General features: G+C 35.2%; 1 protein-coding gene across 2 annotated transcripts in view; it reads right to left on the reverse strand.

Moving 5' to 3' along the window:
* Positions 1 to 22,178, reverse strand: part of zgc:171482 (zinc finger protein) — a 125,425-nt gene that overhangs the window by 14,345 nt on the left and 88,902 nt on the right. The window contains exons 6-7 of one of the 2 annotated variants that reach the window (XM_051125836.1): positions 18,932 to 19,028; positions 3,375 to 4,231 (exon numbers count right to left, since the gene is read on the reverse strand). In XM_051125836.1, the coding sequence (XP_050981793.1) occupies positions 4,201 to 4,231; positions 18,932 to 19,028 (128 nt within the window). In that variant the 3' untranslated portion in view covers positions 3,375 to 4,200. Of the gene's footprint in view, positions 1 to 3,374; positions 4,232 to 18,931; positions 19,029 to 22,178 lie in introns of those variants that run through there. The other variant, XM_051125837.1, reaches the window with a different exon arrangement.

The raw sequence follows: 22,178 nt of genomic DNA on the forward strand, positions 1-22,178 counted from the left end.
ATCCATCTAAATGCAGATAAATCAGCCCATGAACTTAGTGTAAGGCCTTCCATTGTCAATCAATCAATCTGGCAACCCGTGAAAGTGTAGAGTCTGAGGAGAGATTTCAGAGACTCACCAGAAAAAAAATTGATCTAACATGGAGGCTCAGAATAAACTCTCTTTATTTGGATGCTATGTTTAGCATTATTAATGCTAGTGATGCATGAAAGCTTAAAAACAATAATTTGCACTCTCATGCATAAATGCTCATAAATCACATTTTTAACATGAAAAATTGCTTAGATATTGTGCAACTAAAAGCAACTTGTCTCTTTTGCAAAATGTACGTTTTGCAATACTTCTAAGATACAGTGGGAAAGAGAGAGAGCTGAAATAGATAACAACAGTATTTATTTGAAATAGAAATTACTTGTGAGTATAAAAGGCTTTAATGTCACTTTTGATCAATTGAATGCATCCTTGCTAAATAATACTGTAGCATTACAGTTATTTTAACAAACAAACATTAAATAAATTAATCAAATGGCAGTGTATTATCTGACTTTCCTTGCTGTTTTTAATGCAGAGTTTAAAAAAAAAAAAGACATTTTAGGGATGGGCCATTAAAGTCTTTTTTAGGATATTACATTTTTAAAGATTTAACTATGCTTTTGTCTGGGGATATTTAGAAAACAAGTCCACATACTTGTTTCTAGAAAAAAAAAAAAAAAAAACAATGCTGTAGCCAGTTATTCTCTTTTGAAATGTGCATTTTGTGTCAAAATTTCCTCTTTTTTTTTTCTGTTATAGTCTGTGATTCCGCCCACTGATAATTTACCCAATAGTATTTTGACACCCTGGGTTGCCAGTTGGTGGAAAAGACAGCGTATTGCAGCCATGAAAGGCAGCAAACAAACTACCTAACCTCAAAAGTATCTGCATCCATCTAAAACATGATATATGAATGCTCGCCGCCTTCCATTGTCAGTTGCACCCGTTCCTGTTGTGTGTCCCCAATCTGGCGACTTGTGTGAGTATAGAGTCTGAGGAGGGATTTCAGGGACTGGCCACTAAAGTTATCCTCTATTATGGAGTCTCAGAATGACTTATCTATATTTAAATGCTATTTTAACTATACTTTATGGATGCTAGTGAAGTATGCAAGCTTAAAAATTATGATTTGCACCCTCATGCTTATAAATCACATTTTTTTACATCAAAACTGCACAGATACTGCACTGCTAAAAGCAACTTGTCTTTAATGCAAAGCCGGGAATTTTGCGAGACTTCTAAGATGCAGTGGAGAAGGTTGAGAGAGCTGAAATGCAATAGAGGAAGGCAGTCAGATTAAAGACCCACGCTGGCCCCTGCTGAAGGACGGAAAGAGAAATCTGTTTTTACAGCCAGTCTCTCTTTATGCCTGTGCTGCGCTGGGAACTAATCCCCAGTGACTGTCAGCCGAATACTCGTCACCCCGCCAAAGCTCCTTACACGAGTCCACGCGCATCCAGCAGGAGCTGCATCCGCATCAACCGCCGTCCCGTCGTCCCCTGGAGACGGGATGCTTTAATCCCCAAAGCCACTCTCTCTCGCCCGGCACCGGGCGGCACATTAGGCAGCTCATTCCTGAGTTATATAAGAGCAAGATGAGATGAAACTCATTCGTGCCTGTCCATCATGAGCAATCTTCCCTGTGAATGAGTTCCCATTCCCCCGGAATGAGCCAGGTCAACTCTAAGGTCAGAAACTTAAAGCTAGTATGCAAATTCAGATGTGAATCTATGACCAATCAATCATGCTGTCATTTTATCCGTACAGGTAGGAATTCATGATTAATAAATCTGAAATTATTTTTTATATTATAGGACCTATTACATTTGTTTCTTAAATACAATTTTTTTTTTTTACTTCATATGAAATGTTGCAAAAGTGATATTTCTTATGTTTATGTTAACTAAAAGTTAGTATTAATGGTACACACATGTTGTTGTTGTAGTAGTAGTAGTAGTAGTTTTGTTGTTGTTGTTGTTGTTGTTGTTATTTTATAGCCATATTCATATATAATATGCAATTTGTGCAGCCCTACAAACAAACACAGTGTGTCTTCCTTGTTTTTTTTTTTTTTTTTGAATTACATTTTAAATCGCAATTACAGTTTTTATCAGTAAAATCACAATTCAGTTTTTTCCCCCCCAAATCATGCAGCCCTACTTGATATTTTCAATAAATAAATAAATAAATAAATAAAGATGTTACATTTTTAAATAATCAATAAAATATATTTTAAAATAATAAATTGACTATAGAAAAAAGCAATTGTTGGCAGCACTAAAAATCCTTAAACTTCTTTGGTGGTACTTCAACTATAATGTTAAAATATTTATTAATCTAATAATCTAATAATAATCAATATAAAATATTTATTTATTTAATAATATTTATATTTTAAGAATATATATATATATATATATATAAAATATAAAGTATAAATGTTACTATTTATAGAGAGAGAGTAATAAATAAAAATAACACATTTATTAAAGATAATAAATGTAAAAAAAAATTGAAAGTAAACAAATAAATTATATATATAGTAATAAAAATAATAAAGTAATATATCATAAAAAAGTAATAAATAAAAAGAATGCAAATAAAATTAATAATTTAAAAGTAAAAAATGTATACATATAATGTATCTATATATTTAGTACAAATTTATTTATCATTTATTTATTAAATATAAAGTACAAATATTACTATATATTATAGAAAGAGAGAGTAATAAAAAATAATACATTAAAGATAATACATGTAAAAAATAATTTCATATATAGTAAAAATAATAAAGAAATACACACACACACACACAAATATATATATATATATATATAAAAAAAAACTAATAAAAATATAGATAATACAAATAAAATATAAAAAATAACTTAAGTAAAAAAAATATATTTTTATAATATCTCCCTCTATATTTAATAATAAAATTGTATTTATTTTTTATTTATACAATATAATGTATTTATTAGAAAAAGTTAGACAAATTAATAAAAATACATGTATTAAAGATAATAAAAACAAAAAAAATATTAAAAGAAAAATGTGTGTATGTACGTACGTATGTATGTGTCTGTGTGTGTGTGTGTGTGTGTGTATATATATATATATATATATATACACTAGAGACAAAAATAATAATAATAATATATATATTAATATAATATATTAATAATAATATAAATATTTTTATATATTTTTTATAATAAATTATAACAAAATATATAAAAAATTACATATAGTAAAAGGGGTAGAAAGTCTTAATGTGATCTTCTTATAACAAGATAAACTTGAAAAAATCATTTTAATAAAGATCAACCCCACTTTTTAAAACACAGCCACATCTTACACAGCTTGTCTAGAGTCATCTGTTTGCGCATACCTGTGAACCATATAGAGTCCTCAACTGCCTATAATGGCTTATTGTAACAGTCCAATCCTGACAAGACATGGTGTAGTTTATTGTTACGGGCAGAAAAGGCTGGAAGCCTGAGCTTGTCTTGTCTCAACAGATCAGTTCTTTCCCTCCAGAGGCAGCACTGTCTACCCGTCCACAGCCCCGTTCTTTGGGTTTCCTCTGAGGAACGGGACTGCTGTTGGGGAAGAGTGATTACACAGGTAGAGGGAGCCCAATGAGCTGGAACCTCCTATCTTGTTCCAGGAAGCCCAAGGGATCGATAGCAAGAGGAGAGGGTCTAAACATCAGCACGATGGGCTCCGATTACACCGCTCTCATCTAATCAATCAGCACGACTGTTCAAGCAGCCCACCGTCATCCTCTTCCTCCTCCTCCTTCCGCAACCTAATTCTCTTGCCGTCTCCTTTCATCCTCTCTTTCCCTCCCCCATTTTTCCATTTTTGTCACGGGGTGAGACAAAGGTATCTTCAGTCACATTATCATCACACCCAGAAAATAGGTCACCGAACACTGAATCCTGAGCTCTCACGTGCCCCGTCCTCACCGTCTGTAGTAAAACGCCACACTGTCAGCAGTCCTGCTCAAGCCTGCACTAAATCACTGACTTATCCAACTAGCCGCGTACTAAAAATCTCCTTAAGAGTGCTGACGAGCAAACAGAGCTCAGGTGAAAGCCCGGTCGAGTGATGTAGCGAGGCCGGAGCCGGCCTGCCTGTAAGATAAAGGGTGTGTAATCACAGCAGGCCAGACCCGTGTGCTCCTGAGCTGTGAAGGAGATAAGAAAACACACTTAGCAGGAAGAAAAAAAGCAGAGAGCATTGTGACAATGAGTGGACTGGAGTGGCAGTTATTTCCAGTCCTCACAGTGTTTTGTAAATCACTCCGCTCCGGCTCCAAGCTCCGCTTCAGGTTTTCTACTTTGCATGTCTCCGCACTCAATCTGTTGCCACTTTTAAGTGTAAAAGGCCGTTCACACCAAGGACGATAACTATAATGATAACTGTAAATAATAGTTGGAAGTTTACACCACCACTATAATAACAAAGGAACAATATCTTTGGAATTACTTTCAAAATGATTTTCTCCAGCTAATGAACAATAAAAACGATCACAGTTTTCAGAATCCTCCTGACTTTAAAGAGGTTGAGCTTTTCAAGAGACAGAAGTCTGTGAAGTCCTATACTGTTTTGCAAAATGTCATTAACTTCTATAATGTTTGTACAGTTTTTATACAGTTCTGAGGATGATGCATTAGTATTTATCATATATTCGCCATGCACAATTTTAACATGAATGTTTCTATTTCATGCATTATACTGGATTTAGTCATCTGTTCACTCCAAAGCCCCCATTATGGAATATAATGTCACTTTACATCTTAATATATATACAGAAAGTCTGGTTTTCATAGCATATTTTTATGCTATTTTATTTATTTATGCAGAATAAAAAAAATTCAAACTGCACAAAAAGTTTTACATTTTCTGTAAACTCTAAACTACAATCTACAATTAATAAAAAAAAAGTTGCATTTTCATTTTTATTTTATTTTATTTTGTTTTTTTGTTCCCTCACATATCCTGATTTTCCAAGATTGTTGGAATCCTGGTTCTTTAATAAAAGTTTCATTTTTAAGGTAATTAATAAATATAATATCACTTTACATTTTGATTTCCTTTTTATTATTTAAATGCTTGCTTTTGATTTGTATTTTCTGAGAAAAAAAAAAAAGACTTTTTGCTTACATTCCTATTTTTCACAAATCAGATTCAAAACTTGGATGGAAACTTCTAGTGATGTATTACTCAAAGCGTATTTGCTTGATAGTTTTTGTAAAGTCCACAGTGAATATTTGGTTGTCCCTAAATTCTCATAAATGTGTCTTTAATTTTCACTGAATTGTATTTTTGATAGTCTTGTTTTTTTTTGTTTCCATTCCGGCTGCTATTACTTTCTTAATTCTTGCATTATGGCCTGTTAAAATGATACACACAACTGTATCAGAGTATTCCTGGAGCAAGAGAAAACACAGGCGCTCGGACTTTCAAACAAACCGCTCCTTGCTCCAGGCTAAATCTCGCAACTCCACTTCCACGCTACCACCCTGTACCGCTCATATACTCTAGTGGGTGTAGAGGGGATCTGGTGAAAGAGGATGTGCTTTCAGCTCCCAAACGCATGTATTTAACTCTTCTTGACTTTCACCTGCAGAGCACATCCAACTGGCAATCCAACAACTGAAACGCATGGCAGAGTTTACACTGAGGCAGTAGGATCCATTTTCACCTGCTGTTTTGATGGAGAACATTAGAGGGAGAGAATATTATAGACGAGCCACTGTCTGTAACTGCAGGAGGAAATGAACTGAAATCAGAGTGCTTATTGCCTATTTTGGAGAACACAAATTCCTTGTAATATATTTAAAGTGCAACTCTTATGAACACAATGCATCTAAAGAGGCATTGTGTTGGAAAGAAAATCACAAATCAGGTCACTTTAGTGTATCAGTTGTTTCTTATGCACTACTGAGATTAAATAGAGAGCAAATGGAGACTTTTGCTTAAATATCCTGCTTCACAGACTTTCTGACTTCAGGAAAACATGCCAGTCATTTAATGTGTCTTCTTTACAGGTGGTGTTTTTTTTCACACTTTTTAATGCTGATCCTGCTATATTCCTCTATTTACTAGATTATGTTTTAATATACATTAGAAATATTACACTCTAAAAAAAAAAGCTGGGTTGAAAACGTTTAAATGTTTAACCCAACCTTTAAATTGCTGATTAATAAATATTCACCTTTTGATTATTGCTGATGCCTCTAGTAATTATGTCTGATTTTTAATTGACATATTTTGGGTTTAAGCCAGCAATATAGTTATTCCTCAAAAGTGTTCTTCTAAGTCAAACTCAGACATTCTCTTATTTCATCTTAACACTTGTCTCATGTTTCTATTTTTATGTGTATTGAGAGGTAGATGTGTGTGAATTTGAAACCAGCTCTGTGTGGTTGTTGCATCTTGGCTGTTTTGGCGGAGTGAGATTTGAGGTGTGAGCGCTATGACTCAGCATAGTTAGCGTGACGCTACAGGAAATGATGGCCCGAGCCTCGGTGGCAGAAAGAGAGTGGCATAATGCTTTTAGAGGACGCGGCGGGAGTGGGCCACAGATGCTAAACCAGGCTGTCTTCCTCCAGCGGTGCACCCTAGAGCTCTAGAGAGGGCGACACTGGCCAGCGGCGGGTAAGCACTGCTAACACATTCTGTCAGCACAGCCTGGCATGACCCTGTACCACAAGCTCTCTGGTCACAGTGCAGCGAGACTATCGCTGGCCACCAACTGCGCTTCAGACAAAAACGAAGCAGACAGACTGCGGTCGGGGTAAAAGCTACTGAACATGATTGGCTGAAAGCTTAATCTCTGCAGGTATCATCGTGTCTGTGGCTGATGATAACAACCTGTCTGGCAGCCCGCAGGGGTCAGAGGTCAGTCCTGGGGACAGTGAGGTACTGCATCATCCACTAAATGGTAAATCAGAGCCGGAAAGATGCGCAGACAATCACAGGGTTCCTTGAGAACGTAAGAGCACAGCTTGAATCAAACTGCTGCTCGTTATCTGCCATATCATTATCCCTAAATTTGGAGTGTGCTAAATGTGCACTGAAGAGACAATGATTTAGATATTGAAGTGCTGAAAATGTTTAAATGCAGGTCTGGGTGCCTGAATATACTGCACAACAGAGAAGCATTCACACATGCCAAAAACATCTGTTCGGTTTTGATTATCACGTCTATTATAGTGAAATCATGCATTTTTAAAGCCATATCAGTTTACATTTCTGATACACGGTTTCCTGAGAGCACTCATCCGAAGCACGTGCACAGAAAGCGACTGTCACATGGCATGTGAGTGCTAAACTAAACAACTCTCTTCCATGTCTTATTGCGCTTAAACTGCCAAATACACACAAGTTTGTGTTAAAAACATACAAGTTACAAAAGTTGGTTATGTCTGTGAAGGTAAACAGCTGGGAAAGAAATTGCATGTCTATATTATTTATGTGTATTAAGTGACAGCAGCATAATATACAGTACCTACTGCTGTCTACGCTGTTAATATGACCCAAACAATGAAATAAAACAAAACTTCTATAGTTTTTATAAGATGGCATTCCTTACTTGAATTCTTTTTTTTAAATGCTCTAGCGTGAAGATAAACATGTCGGATTGTGTGCGCTTTACTCAGGGCGGGGTCTTGGCTAATATGGCAGTGTCTATCAACAATCGTGGGCGGGCCCAGTAAAATGTGACATCACTTTTACGGATTCTGTGAACAGCTTGTTCTGAGAAACTGCTTATGATTTATAGGGATAATAAAAAGGAGTGATTTTTTTTTTTTTTTTATTAATATAGGGTGGTTGTGTACACACACTGCCAACACACAATGTCGAAAATGTACCTGTGGGAACTTTTTAGCAAGACGCAAAATACGTACCGCCATGTACATTTTGTGAAATATTCAATCTGAAATAAAACAGGGTACCTTTTTTTTTTTTTTTTTTTTCCCCGGAACAGATAGGATAAGCTTCTGTGATGTTGTACGTGTCACCACAGTTCTAACTTGAAATGTCCGTTGAGTGGCTATAACTCTAATGTTCCGTGACGTTTTCTAAAAGGAGGAGGAGGTGACTTGTGGCCAAGTATAGTGACCCATACTCAGAATTTGTGCTCTGCATTTCATCCATCTAAGTGCACACACACAGCAGTGAACAGTGAACAAACACACACACTGTGGCAGTAGGCAGCCAATGCTGCGATGCCCGGGAAGCAGTTGAGGGTTTGGTGCCTTGCTCAAGGGTCTCACCCCAGTCATGGTATTGAGGTGCTGGATATTCACTCCCCCCGCCTACAATCCCTGCCGGACCTGAGACTCTCCGAGTCCGACTCTTTAACCATTAGGCCACGACTGCCCCAAAATACCGTACAATCTGCACTACACCTAAACCTACTCGATAGTATGAACAAAAATGAATGTGATATAAAAACACAATCGCAAGCATGTCGTTTTAGCTTGTTTTTCGATATCTCATATTTTATTTCATTCATTGTGAGTCATGCTTTTCACAGGATTCGTACCCAAGGATTCTGCAAATGGCTTGTTCTGAGACACTGCTTTTGATTTATAGGGTTGATTTTTATCATTATAGGGTGGTTGTGTACACCCACTGCCAACACACATTTATGTTCAAACAACACAACCTGATTTAATGACAAAAGCATACCTGTGGGAACAGGTACCTGCCTGATAGTATGAACAAAAGCGAATGTGATGTAAAAACACAATCGCAAGCATGCCGTTTTAGCTTGTTTTTTGAACTCTCATCTTTCAGCTCTTTCATCGTGAGTCATGCTTTTCAAGGAGTTCGTACCCAAGAAGTCCAATTCCATGCCGGCTGAACTACCGAGCAAGCTTGTTACATCCAGAAATTAAAACATATGGAGCTGTAATCGTAACTATGTATGAAAACGATTACAAGTGCTTGCTGTTTTACCGCCTGTAGTGTTAATTTCTGTTGGAAACTGCAGTGATATGTACTTATCGGTACATATTTCGCATCTTGCGAAAAGTTCCCACAGGTACGTTTTCATCATAAGATCAGGTAGTTTTAAATGCTATAGTGTGAAGATAAACATGGTGGACTGTGTGTGGCTCAGTCAGGGCAGGATCTTGGCTAATACAGCAGTCATGGGCTTGCAAATGGCTTGTTATGAGACAGTGCTTATTTTATAAGGCTTAAAAAAAAAGGAGCAAGTGAATTTTTATCATTATAAGGTGGTTGTGTACACACACTGCCAACACACATTTATGTTCAAGCAACATGTAAAAGTGACTTTTGCATAATAGGTGCCCTTTAATATTTTTAATAGCATCTCGCAAATGTTGTGCACTTTTTGCACAGTTTTCATTAGGTTAAACAATTTTTTTTGCATTGAAGGAAACACCTACATTGCATCCCAACGAGCCACTGTCACTCACATCACTGGAAACCGCAAATCGCTGAAATCTCAACTGAAAATGTATGATGTGTGGTTGCTGCATATCTTTGTATGTGTGAATGCTCCATCAGCTGTCCTACAGTGTCACCTTGAAACTAAACTCTGAGATGAGCAAGAGGCTAAATGCTGCTCATGCAGAAGAGATGCTGATGGTTAAGAGTGCTGAACCAAAAATGCACCGTCTGCGAGGCCACCTGATACCGCTTGATTACTTTCATCGTGATGCCAGGTAGATCGGTGCAAAAAAAAAGAAAAAAAAAAGCACATTTCATTCACTGTAGTTCACTCAGAAATCAAAGTTCTGTCATTATGCACTTGATCTGAGAAGATAACATATGGGTCTGGAACAACATGACATCATCTTTAATTTTTGGATGAATTATTCCTTTAATCTAGCACCAACGATTTTGTGAAACCTGCAGTAGTGACAGGTGAAAACTGAACTTAATTTAGCTCATTCCACATACGGGCTACAGCAGGGGGTGTCAGGGTGTGTGACAGCTCTCCTTCCACCTCCTAAAGCAGGAAGTCTCTCTGACGTTCCCTTCCTGCTCTTCAAATAGATAATTATAGCCGTCAGAGTTTGGACTGTCATTGCTGCTCTTCCAGAACACTCGATTGTGTAATATGTGACTGAACAGTGGAAAAGAGGAGAAGAAACATCCCGCAAGTCAGTGTATCCATCAACAAGCTGCTGTCTGGGCAAAGAGAGGACAGGCCGAGTGTTCAATGTGCACATTGGTGTCCAATTCTACATTTTTCACCATAAATCAAGAGGCAATAATGTCTACTTTAAATCCAGAGGGCATTTCTGGTGACAGGCATTTAGAGCACGTAAAAGTGCATTAAAAAAGCCATAGCACCTTTCACATTAAGTTAAGGCTTTTGTCTGTAGTTGAGACGCTCAGATCTCCAACCAGCCTGCACAGCTAAATAGGAATTCATGATTCATTTATGACTTTTTTTAGACCGCTATCATTATCCTTCCTGGTCTTCAAAAATCAATTTCCTTCACATTAGCAGCAGTTCCTTCTGGCTGAATGTTCTTCTTATTTAATGGCGTGAGAAAAAACCCCTGCTTTACGACTCGCAGTGTGTTGAACACTGATTCTATAAAATCTTTCTGTCTGCATTGGAAAAGCCAAGTCTTTTTTTCCCCTGTGCCTTCTTTGGTGGACGTTTTCGATCTCTTATTGCTCACTTGACAAATTTACCATGAGATTTTGCAAATTAACTTAATAATTATGATAATGGCTTCACAGATGAGAAGTTTCAGAGCTTAATTTGATAGACATCATTAGATTTGTTCTTTTTTTATAGCCTTCAGAACCATTGATTATTATAGCTTTTATTTGACGTGATGTTTATTTTTCTTTGTGGTTTTAAATTATATTTTTAATTTGAGTTAGTTTTTAATTGTGTGCAGTTTTTTTTGAAAATTACTATTTTTAGATTTTACTTAATTTAATTTTTTGTTAAAGTTATGATTTCAGTTTGTTTTTATGGTGCACATCTAGCTTTTATTTTGTTGTATATTTATTTATTTATTTATTTTTTTTAATTACTCATTGTAAATAGCTCTGTTTTAGTATGGGAGCCCGGTTCTGCCACTGAATAAAAAAATTACCTTTTTTCTCAGAGTTGTATATTAACTCACAACTGCAAGTTATAAAGTTAGAATTGTGGGATATAAACTCACAATTCTGACATTTTTCCTTGCAGTTTTGACTTAATTCGTAATTTGCACAATTCTGAGTTTTTTTCCTCTTAGTTTCAAGTTTATATCTTGCAATTCTGAGAAAAAAAGTCAGAAGTGGGAGTTTGTATCACGCAATTCCGAGAAAAAGGGCTTCTATTATGATCGTTTCAACCTTTATTGATCATTTAATTTTTTTTTTAAGTTTTGTTTTTGAAAAAGTAGATTTTTAGGTTTCAATTTTTTATTTGCTTTTACCATCTCTCTCTTTCTCTCTCTCTCTCTCTCTCTCTCTCTCTCTCTCTCTCTCTCTCTCTCTCTCTCTCTCTCTCTATATATATATATATATATATATATATATATTTTTTTTTCCCTAGTTCCTGTTGTTTTTGTTGTTTTTTTCCTGTTGTTTTTTTATGCATTATTTTTTCCCCCCTGAAGATGCATCATACTTAAAACAACACCAAATTACCTGTGAAATTCAAGTTCAAAGTTTATGCATCCAATACAAGGCACCACAGCATACTGCAGTTAATGAATCATGCTATAAAAGTGACATTGCTGAACGCTTAGCAGTAAATTGTACACCGTATCTCTGGACATTTATCTCTGCAACTTTGACTGGGTCCACTCAGGTTTGGTGTCAGTCTCAAGACTGCCCAGAGAGAACAATGCTCTCTGATTTGCCAAAAACACCAAATCAGTCATGCAGGTTTGTTTCACATTTGCATTTAACTGTTTCCTTTTCTTTCTGACTCAACTTTAATTTGTAGTTTTCAGGTTCAAAACAAAGAAGAAATTGTAGTAAACACAGCTGGGGTTTCTAAAAGCATCTGTTGTGCCTTTGTATGTGATAAAGGTTAATTAAAATGTCAAATACCTTGACAATTTAAATAAATTAATTAGATTTAAAGCATATTTAGTATCTAACAAAACATACAAATGTCTATACATATATACACACTGTGCAGAGTACACATCCAGAGCCAATGACAATAAAGCTGAATCTAATCTAATCAATATGAATGGCTTTTATGGTATTTTAAGGTTTTTTTTTTGTCTTTTTGCAGTTTGGCAGGGTATTTTATTGTCCATTTTCTTTGTCCAGTGAGCAGTTCTGCATAATTTCCTATTTTGTGTTCCCAGAAGAAAGCATGCGAGTGAGAAAATGACGACATTTTTGGGGGGATAAAACTAAAAACTATTTACTTTATGAAAACACTGCAGCAGTGCAGACTGTATATGCTAATATTCTGGTCAGTACTCTTCTTTTGGGACAATATCTCCCAGCATGCTGGCATTTTAAAATGAAATCAGGTGTTTTTTGGCTGCTGCCCTACATAATGAAACCAACCTGGCAGATATTACACCCCTTTTGCCCATCTGCTGAGTATCAGTATGAGCGGGACGGGCCCCTGGAGCTCCACTGATTAGAGTGTGTGTCTGCGTCTCAACATGAGAGGGACAGGCCTCTGGAGTCTCTCTGATGAGTATGTGTGTGTGTGAGGGTTTCTCAGCATGAGAGGGAATGGGCCCCTGTGATGCCGTGTGTGTGTGTGTATGTCTTGGTGTACTGTGTATGCCCTCATTCTGAAGGACAATGGATGCTATAATATTATAAAATATAGTGTATGCTTCTGAGAATTTAAAGAAGTTAAAACTGGTGACAAACATAAACATTATCAGTGTTTAACTGCCAAAAAAAGATAAAAAAAAAAGCAGCACAGGATTTTTTGTTTTATTGCATAAACCGGTCATTCCCATGAACTTCCCAAATAAATGGCTTCTGTAAGATGTATTGGATTTACCAATGCTATTTGAGAGAGAAAGGACATTTTAAGAAAATTTCAGGAGTAAATGAGACATTAGTTTGGTCTTCCATTACTATTTTAAATAAATAAATAAATAAATAATATAAATGCACACTTTATATAATAATTAATAATATGTATTTCATATTATAAATTATATATTATATTATTATTTTATATTATATAAAATATATAATCTATAAATAAATACATTTTTAGTACAAATAAATAAATGTAAATTATGTATATATACACACTTTATATAATACATTTTATATTAGAAATTATTATATAGAGTATATATAAAGTATTATATAGAAATTTTTATATAGAAATTATATATTTTATATAATAAAATCTAATGTATAATATATAATCTATAAATAATTAAATAAACAAATTAAATAAACAATGAATAGGCACATTTTTTATTATTAATAAATGTAAATTATATATTCGTACACACTTTATAAAATAAATAAATACATTTTATATTAAATTGTTATATTATTATGTAAACGTGTTATGTAAAAATATGTAATCAATGAATAGACACATTTTATATTATATATAAATAAATGTATATTATAAATACACACTTTAAACACATTATATATATTATATTCTATTATTCTATAAAAATACATAATTAATGAATAGACAATTTTTATATTATATATAAATAAATGTATAATTATATATAGATTTTATATACATACTTGTATAATAAAAAATTTTATAAATATAAAATTTTAATTTGAAATATTATTTAAAAATGTAGTAAAATATATAAATATATTATACAAATAAAATATATAATTAATGAATATACATTTTATATTATAAATAAATGTAAATGATATATACATGCACACTTTATTAAATAAATGAATTATTATATTATATTATATTATATTATATTATATTATATTATATTATATTATATTATATTATATTATATTATATTATAATATATTATATTATGTTATTGGTGGAAACCCCTATCTGTGATTGCAAAATGGCCAACATAACAACATTTATTATCTATTATATTATATTATATTATACTATATTACATTATATTACATTATATTATATTATATTATATTATAAAAATATGTAATCTATAAACAGGCACATTTTATATTATAAATAAATATCCTCCATTTGCTAAGGTTTGTATTCAGTGCTTAATGCAGGTTGGCAAAGCATCTTAACTGCTGTGGACAAAAGCGGTTCATTTTCAACAAAGCAAGTTAATGTGTATGTAGCAGGAAGCCGCTTATGTTCATCACAGATCGGAAACGCTGTCCTCCCACAACAGCATCCTGAGTGCTGATGTTCTGCAGGGGGGTTACAAGACAAAAAGCGGCTTTTTTTTGCTGTCTTAATGCAAAACAGACCCTTACATGAACTTTTCCTCCGCTTAATCAGAATACGCAGAGACCCGCTGCAGCGACAAGATAGGGAAACATCCTCTCTAATCAATAATCTTCCTGGCTGTCAGTGATTCCTCGTACGAGAGGATGTAGCTCTAATTACAATTAATGATTGTAAGATAGTAGTGATTTGGATTTCAGCTGGAGTCCTCCTGCCCAACCCTGACTCTGCTGGCATGTTAATCAATTGGTTTATTGTGAAGAGCAATTAGGGGTTGCTGGAAGCGCTTGTAGTCGACTCACGTAGCTTGCAGAAACGGGCCAGCTGCCTCCAAGCAAAGACGATAAAAGAGCGCCTTCACCACAGGCTCTAAACCTGACAGTTCCTCTTATGAAGGTGGGTTCATTTCTGTCAACCGCATGTGTGATTGGACAAACAGCGGGAGCTCTACTACCTCTTTTCCCCTCTATTTCTACACTATCTTGCTCTAGATCATTTTTATTTCATTACGAGCCTTGATGGGCATGTCCTGCTAGAGGCGGTTGGGTGTATTCGGAGGCAAACGGGGTGGCAGATCAACTAAACACCACTGCTTGATGCACAGAGCGCTCTGCCAGACGGAAACAAGAAGTGACTTTAATTGTGTCTAAGTGCTCACAGGTGGCAATGTTTACCCACCTCAGTCTGAATAGAAAACATCATGTTATACCAACCTGCTTAAATTACCACTGTAGTCTAGCCTTAACCTGAAACTAGATGTTTAGCCAAAATTGTTTACCAGCAAGAATTAGCTTGTGAAGCATAATTTGACTAGTGAAGCTGGTTATAAATCCTACTGTATATATTGCAAATCAAATTAACACTGTATATATTTGATGTGCACATTTCTAAGGCATCTAATGATTTAAAAGCTATCAGATTTTCATTTTATTTTTTTGGCCATATAAATATCAGCGGCTGCACTAAACTGCATATATTTGCTCTGAATAAATTTGAGGGGTTTTTTTCCCCCTCCAAGTGGAAATATGAGTTCCATATTCTCCTACAGTACCTATATCATACTATATGAGCCATAAAAGCCTGATGTATTAAATATATTCAACAAAAACATGCATTTGTTTAAAAAACATTTTGTCTAAATGTTTAATAAACACTTCCATTAAAAAAAAAAAAAGTTGCGTGATAATGTAATTTATACAACAATTCTTTCTGGTTCTTGAATTTGGTTCTCGCAGCAAGTGCCATGGCGGACACACAAATTCACTAATTTTATTACAGTAATACCGTTTTTTTAATCACGGAATGTAGTTTTGAGTTTTTAGGCAAGAATGTACTTGTTAAGGCTATAAATATGGAGCTTGTCATTAAAGATACTGTCTATTTGAAATTTTGTTTGGACGTTTTCGGAGATGTGAGCTCCAGGGAGTCTGGGGAGCAGCTGTTCAGTTCTCATGAACCCACTGTGAACAGCCTTACCTCAGCCAGATCTCTGATATCTCTGATGTCTCTATTGTTGTTGTCATGACATATAATTCATGAGCAATCTTTTGTCTCATAAATCTATTATTTGTTCCAGAGCAAATAGTTTTGCCTGAGGGCAAAATCTTATCACATTATATTTTAGGTAAATTTAATGCTGTATGTCATAGCGCTGCCGTTGTACTATTGACTGAATTGCTTAGCAACTTTAGGATATTTATGAATATTATTTTTTTTATGAGTTTTTATGAGTGAAAGAGTTTATATACTGAAAGAGACTGAAACAGGGTTGTAAACAAGGAAGTTATTTTTACTTTCAAAAACACATTGTAAGAGGCAGCCAACAAATGCACTGAGCAGAGCTGACATCGGAAATCACCCTTAACAGACGAAAGGATAATATGACAAAGATATCGCTTTTCTCAGCGGAAATTCAAACTAATGTTTTATTGTGAACGAGTTTGAGCTGAAGAATGAATGCTGTATCAGGTGCAGGTAATCACACTCACTCAGTCAATCTCTCTCTCATAATACTCTACATAATACAGTGGGCTTTTAATACAGTAATACAATAAGCTTTCAATGAAGCAACTCAACATTTCTTCGTAACTAGTTCTAAAGTGACATTTTCGAAGTAACAGAGGCTTGGGCTCAGCTGTCAAACTGTTGTATAAACACATCACACTTGTAGCCGTGCTACATGGCTTTATATCGTCTCACTGTGATTGCCTACAACCGAATCACAGCCGTGCCGAGATACAGCCATATTGTGCGGCTACTGTGTGATATTGCTCATGTATGACAACATAAATGTAATCCATACAGCTTCTAAAGTAATCTGAGAGCAAAATATGAGGGGAAAAAAATAAAATCTTCATCAGAATTCACTACAAAAGCTCCCTGCTGCAGCTCTTAAATCAAATAAACCAGCTGTTAGATGTGTCGCATCTGGTTTCATAATTACATTTAAACCAGTGATGTTTATAATCCTTAATCTGCAACCATGTTTTATTTGAGAGCTGGAGCCAAAGGGGAACATTTTCTGTGAATAATGATTTTTTTTTTATCTGTTTGTGCTCTTTTTGGTGCAGTTATGGAAAAGACCTGCAAGAAGATTTTCCAGAATCTCCCCTTTTATGAGGAAAAAAAAACATATGGAATAACATGAGAGTGAGTAAGTAATGACAGAAATTTTTTTTTTTTTTTTTTTTTTTTTTTAAGTGGACTGTCCCTTTAAGAATGCTAATGGGAATGCAGCCTCCCATGGTTCTTAGTAGGGAGCTGTGCTCTGAGTTCAAAGAAAGACAGGAACTGGTGTTTTAATATTGCAGCTTTAAGTGAGGGTGTTTTGATGACTGACATCCCACTGGTCAGCGCAGAACACATAAAGGCATCCTGTGTGAATTGCCTGTGTAGTGTGGGACGTTTTGGCAGTATCGCAATGATTTCTATTGAACTCAACAGGAGGCAGCAGACCTGAGCGACTATGATAACTAAGGCAACCACTGATGTTCCATTTGAGGACAGAATCAGTGGATGTCAGGTTATGTATAAGAAATATGACCGATAAGCCGACCTTAGAAGACATGAGGGATGAAAAGAGAGAGATTTAAAGCTAAGGATGAAAGAGTTTAAAGACTATATTGATGAATACAGTTGTTAAACAGGAAGTATGGGTTTGTCCTTTTTAAAAAAAAAGTCTAGTCAAACAGTTAGTGGTTGACAATTTCATTCTAGGTACCATTTTGTTTGGATAAGGTAAGGTGTTTGTTTGTTTGTTTGTTTTTTTCATTTAAAAATGCGTATATAGTGGCATGCGATTGCGAAAGTTTGGGAAACCCCGTGCAGAATCTGTGAAAATGTGAATAACTTTAACAAAATTAGAGAGATCATACAAAATGCATGTTATTTTTTATTTAGTACTGTCCTGAGTAAGATATTTTACATAAAAGATGTTTACATATGTGTTCAGGTAACGTGTGTGTGGTTACCTGTTTTTTTTTTGTTTTGTTTTGTGATGGTTGTTCATGGGTCCTTTGTTTGTTCTGAACAGTTAAACTGAGAAAAATCCTCCAGGTCCTGTAGATTCTTTGGTTTTCCAGCATCTTTTGCATATTTGAACCATTTCCAGCAGTGACTGTATGATTTTGAGATCCATCTTTTCACACTGAGGACAACTGAGGTGCGGACTGAATTCATAGATCAAGGTATACTGTAATTAATTTGACTTCCAGGAAACATGCGTTGCTTCCGAAGGGCAGTACTAAATGGAAATATATATATATTTCAACAAAATAAGAAAAATTTGGACATCTTCATCCTGTTCAAAAGTTTTCACCCCCTGGCTCTTAATGCATCACGTTCCTTCTGCAGCATCAGTGAATGTTTGAACCTCAGTGTGAAAAGATGGATCTCAAAATCATACAGTCATTGCTGAGAAGGGTTCAAATACACAAAAATGCTGAAAAACCAAAGAATCTGTGGAACCTGAAGCATTTTTCTGAAGAACAGCGGGCAGTTTAACTGTTCAGGACAAACAAGGGACTCATGAACAACCGTCACAAAACAAAAAAACAGTCGTAGATCATCCAGGTAACCACACAGAGTGTTCAGAACCAAGGGTTCCAAAACTTTCAGCATTCATTATTTCAGTCTTTAGTATCTCATGACCTTTCAGAAATTATTCTAATGTGCTGATTTGCTTTTTGTTTTTGTGAAAAACACGATAGGCAGCAAATTGAGAAGTCTCCTACTTTCTGTAAACAAAAAGACCAGTAATCTTACATGTCTCTCATTTAGATCTTCAGAACACATTTCAACAATGTCACATGCTGTGTTTTGATTTCTCAAGGCAGATGTGTGGAATCAAAAGTAAGAAATTAATTTTTTCCTTGGGAATTTAGGAGAAACATCTGAGGTAAAGCTGGCACTGTACTTAAATGAAACATAACTCTATTAAGCCTCCTTGGCTATCAAGAGAGCAGTCTCTTGGAAAGATCTGAAAGAAGGGAATATCATTCAGGACAGAAAATTCACACTCACTTGTTTTGGTGTTTGGAGCCCTGGAGATGTGCGTGATACTGCTCGATAGAGTTCAGCACCACGTTGCAAACGCTGCACGAGTAACTCCGGCGCAGGCCTGCAACAAAACAGAGCAAAAAAAAGAGATTCTGACTTGAAAGCAGAACGGAAACAAGTCCCTGCTGAAGCACTCTTAAAATTGTTTTGTCCCATTTCTCGTTTTCTTTTGAGCATTATTGATTGCTTTTTGTTTTTGAGATTGCCTTGGCTGACAAAGAGCAGAGAAATCTATATTTAATCCCAGTTGTTTTGCTTTTCTTGACTCGACGAGAGTTTTGTTTGAAGGCTCCCAATTCTTTGTGCGTCAGATGAAAACGCACCCGCTCCTAATATGGCATCTCATTCTGCAGTCTTCATGGAATCGAGCATTAGCAATTTCAGCTTGCTTTTGTCCTGATGGCCTTTTGATTTGGGGGGGTTATGCTTCATGATGGTCTTTTACAGTGGAGGGGCGCCAAGTGCATCGGTTTGGGAGGGAGTGAAGCAGATGTGAGCTAATTAAAGGCTTTGCAGGTGGTACCACAAATAACGAACAGCGTCGGACCAAAAATAGACGGATGTGAAGAATTGGAGAGACACGTAGAACAGAAATGCGTAGAGGCTCGTTCATCACATGTGGAGAGACCATGTGTGCTCTTTCTGGGCAATATTTCTCTCAGACATCTGCAGAGTTATTTTTGATGACAGTGTTGTCTGTTCCTCGATCTGCTCAAAAATAGGCTTTTCACAACCTTTATATTATATCGCTCTCACAATCACACCAAGAGCTCTGAAAATAGGAGCTGTTCTCAAGTCAGGAAAGGCGATTACATACATGAGTGCATGTGGAATTGGTATACTAATCAGTCAGGCTTTTTAATGCTTTTTATGCAGCTGAATATTATACATCTTGTATAGATCCAACAGTTAATTCTGAATGAATGAGCTGCATTCAAAGCTGAATGCATACTTATTATTGCAAATCTTACTGTTTAGTAAAGTGACAAGTTGCTACAGTACGTTGCTTGGAAACTGTAAACAGCTTACAGTGAGGTGTGTTTCACACTACATGCAGAAGCAGTGCATATTTCAGCACCCATATTAACAGTATCCATGCAGCATTACAGTATTCACATCGCCAGTGAAAGCACTGCAAAGCTACACAAAGAATTTCATGCTGAGAGTATTTTGATATTGTTTTAAAAATTCCCATTGTTTGAAAAGACTTCTGTTAGGCTTGATGTTCCACATGCAGTGACAAGCACACAAATATCTTCTATTCAGTAAATCTAACTAAACACAGGCAATTGAAGTAGTTTATATTCTGCACTTTGGAGTTTGAGTTTCGTTCCTTGTGCACTAATGTTCAAATTTTTAAAGATTTATGAGATTTTTTTAATGTTTTTTAAAGGCTCACTAAAGCTGGATTTATTTGCTCAAAACTGCAGTAAAAACAGTGAAACATTACTCCAAATGAACATAGCTGTTTTCTTTTTTTTTCCGAGCTATTTTCTATTTTAATATGTATTAAAAAGTCATTCATTCCTGTAATTTTCAGCATCATTACTCCAGTCTTCAGTGTCACATGATCCTTCAGAAATCAGTCTAATATTCTAATTTTCTGCTCAATTACTGATTACATGTAATTAGACATAATTAGATTCCAAAAATTAAGCACTTCTAATTAGAGTATAAAATGCTCATAATCAGATTGCAGTTCCTTTTTTTATAGATTACATGATTACACATAATTTACACAATGGAAATAAAATAATGTTTATTGTTCAAGGTTTTAAATTCACAAACCCACTGCAGTTCTTACATTTATGCACATTTTGAGAAACCCTGGTTTAATGTCTGTTTAAAAATTATTTTAATATGATATGTTTGATGGTAAGTTTAAAACAAGTTTGATTTAAAAAAAAAAAAAAAAAAAAAAAAAAAAAAAACGTAATCTGAAAGTGATCTAAAAAGTAGTCAGAATACCTTACCTAAAATGACTAACCTAGATTCTTAATACTTTGTGTGGTTACCTGGATGATCTACGACTGTTTTTTGTTTTGTGATGGTTCATGAGTCCCTTCAGAAAAATCCTCCAGGTCCTGCAGATTCTTAAGTTTTTTCTTCAGTTTAAAATCACTGTATGATTTTAAGATCCATTTTCTCAAACACAACTCTTAAAAAAGGTTCAAACATTCACTGATGCTCCAAAAGGAAACACAATGCTTTAAGAGCCGGGGAGTGAAAACATTTTGAACTTGAAGATCAAGTTAAATTGTACTTAATTTGTCTTCCGAGAAACATGCAAGTATCTTCTGTTGCTTCCGAAGGGCAGTACTAAATCATCCTGTTCAAAAGTTTTCACCCCCGGCTCTTAATGCATCGCGTTTCCTTCTGGAGCATCAGTGAATGTTTGAACCTTTTTTTAACAGTTGTGTTTGAGTCCCTCAATTGTCCTCAGTGTGAAAAGGTGGATCTCAAAATCATACAGTGACTGCTGGAAAGGCTTCAAATGTGCAAAAGATGCTGGAAACTGAAGAATCTGCAGGACCTGGAGGATTTTTCTGAAGAACAGTGCTCAGTTTAACTGTTCAGAATAAACAAAGGACTCATGAACAACCATCACAAAACAAAAAAACAGTCGTAGATCATCCGGGTAACCGCACACAGCATTAAGAACCAAGGTTTCCCAAACTTTTAAAGGGGGCTATTTTTTTGTCTTATGGACTATATGTAAACATAAAAAATAACATGCATTTTGTATGATCTCTCTTACTTAGTTAAAATTCTTCACATTTTCACAGATTCTGCAAGGGGTTCCCAAACTTTCGCATGGCACTGTATGTACGTGTTACTGCTGTTTTATAAATGCAATATCCATTTAGGTTTTGTTACAGTGACTTTACCATGCCTAAGAGAGCGACAACACCCCTTAAACATGGTTAAAACACTGTAATGCTCATCCTCTTAATGCATTATTTGGTCCTCTGTAAATTCACAAGACACCAATTTTCACCAATTTGCTTCCATCAAGGTCTGGAACACTTGACAGGTATCAGCTGAAGGGTCATTACAAAAGATGACTAATCAAATGAAGACTTCTCCCTGTTTTTTAGTCTTCCCAGGTTTAAGGAAATTAGATGAAACTGAGCAAATTCTGAGAGAAATGCTGAGCTTTGATACCTGCTTAATCTTTGATGGATTATATAATTTAAAGTGGCTTTACCAA

This window comes from Labeo rohita, chromosome 13 (genome assembly GCF_022985175.1).
Source record: "Labeo rohita strain BAU-BD-2019 chromosome 13, IGBB_LRoh.1.0, whole genome shotgun sequence".
Lineage (NCBI taxonomy): Eukaryota > Metazoa > Chordata > Actinopteri > Cypriniformes > Cyprinidae > Labeo > Labeo rohita.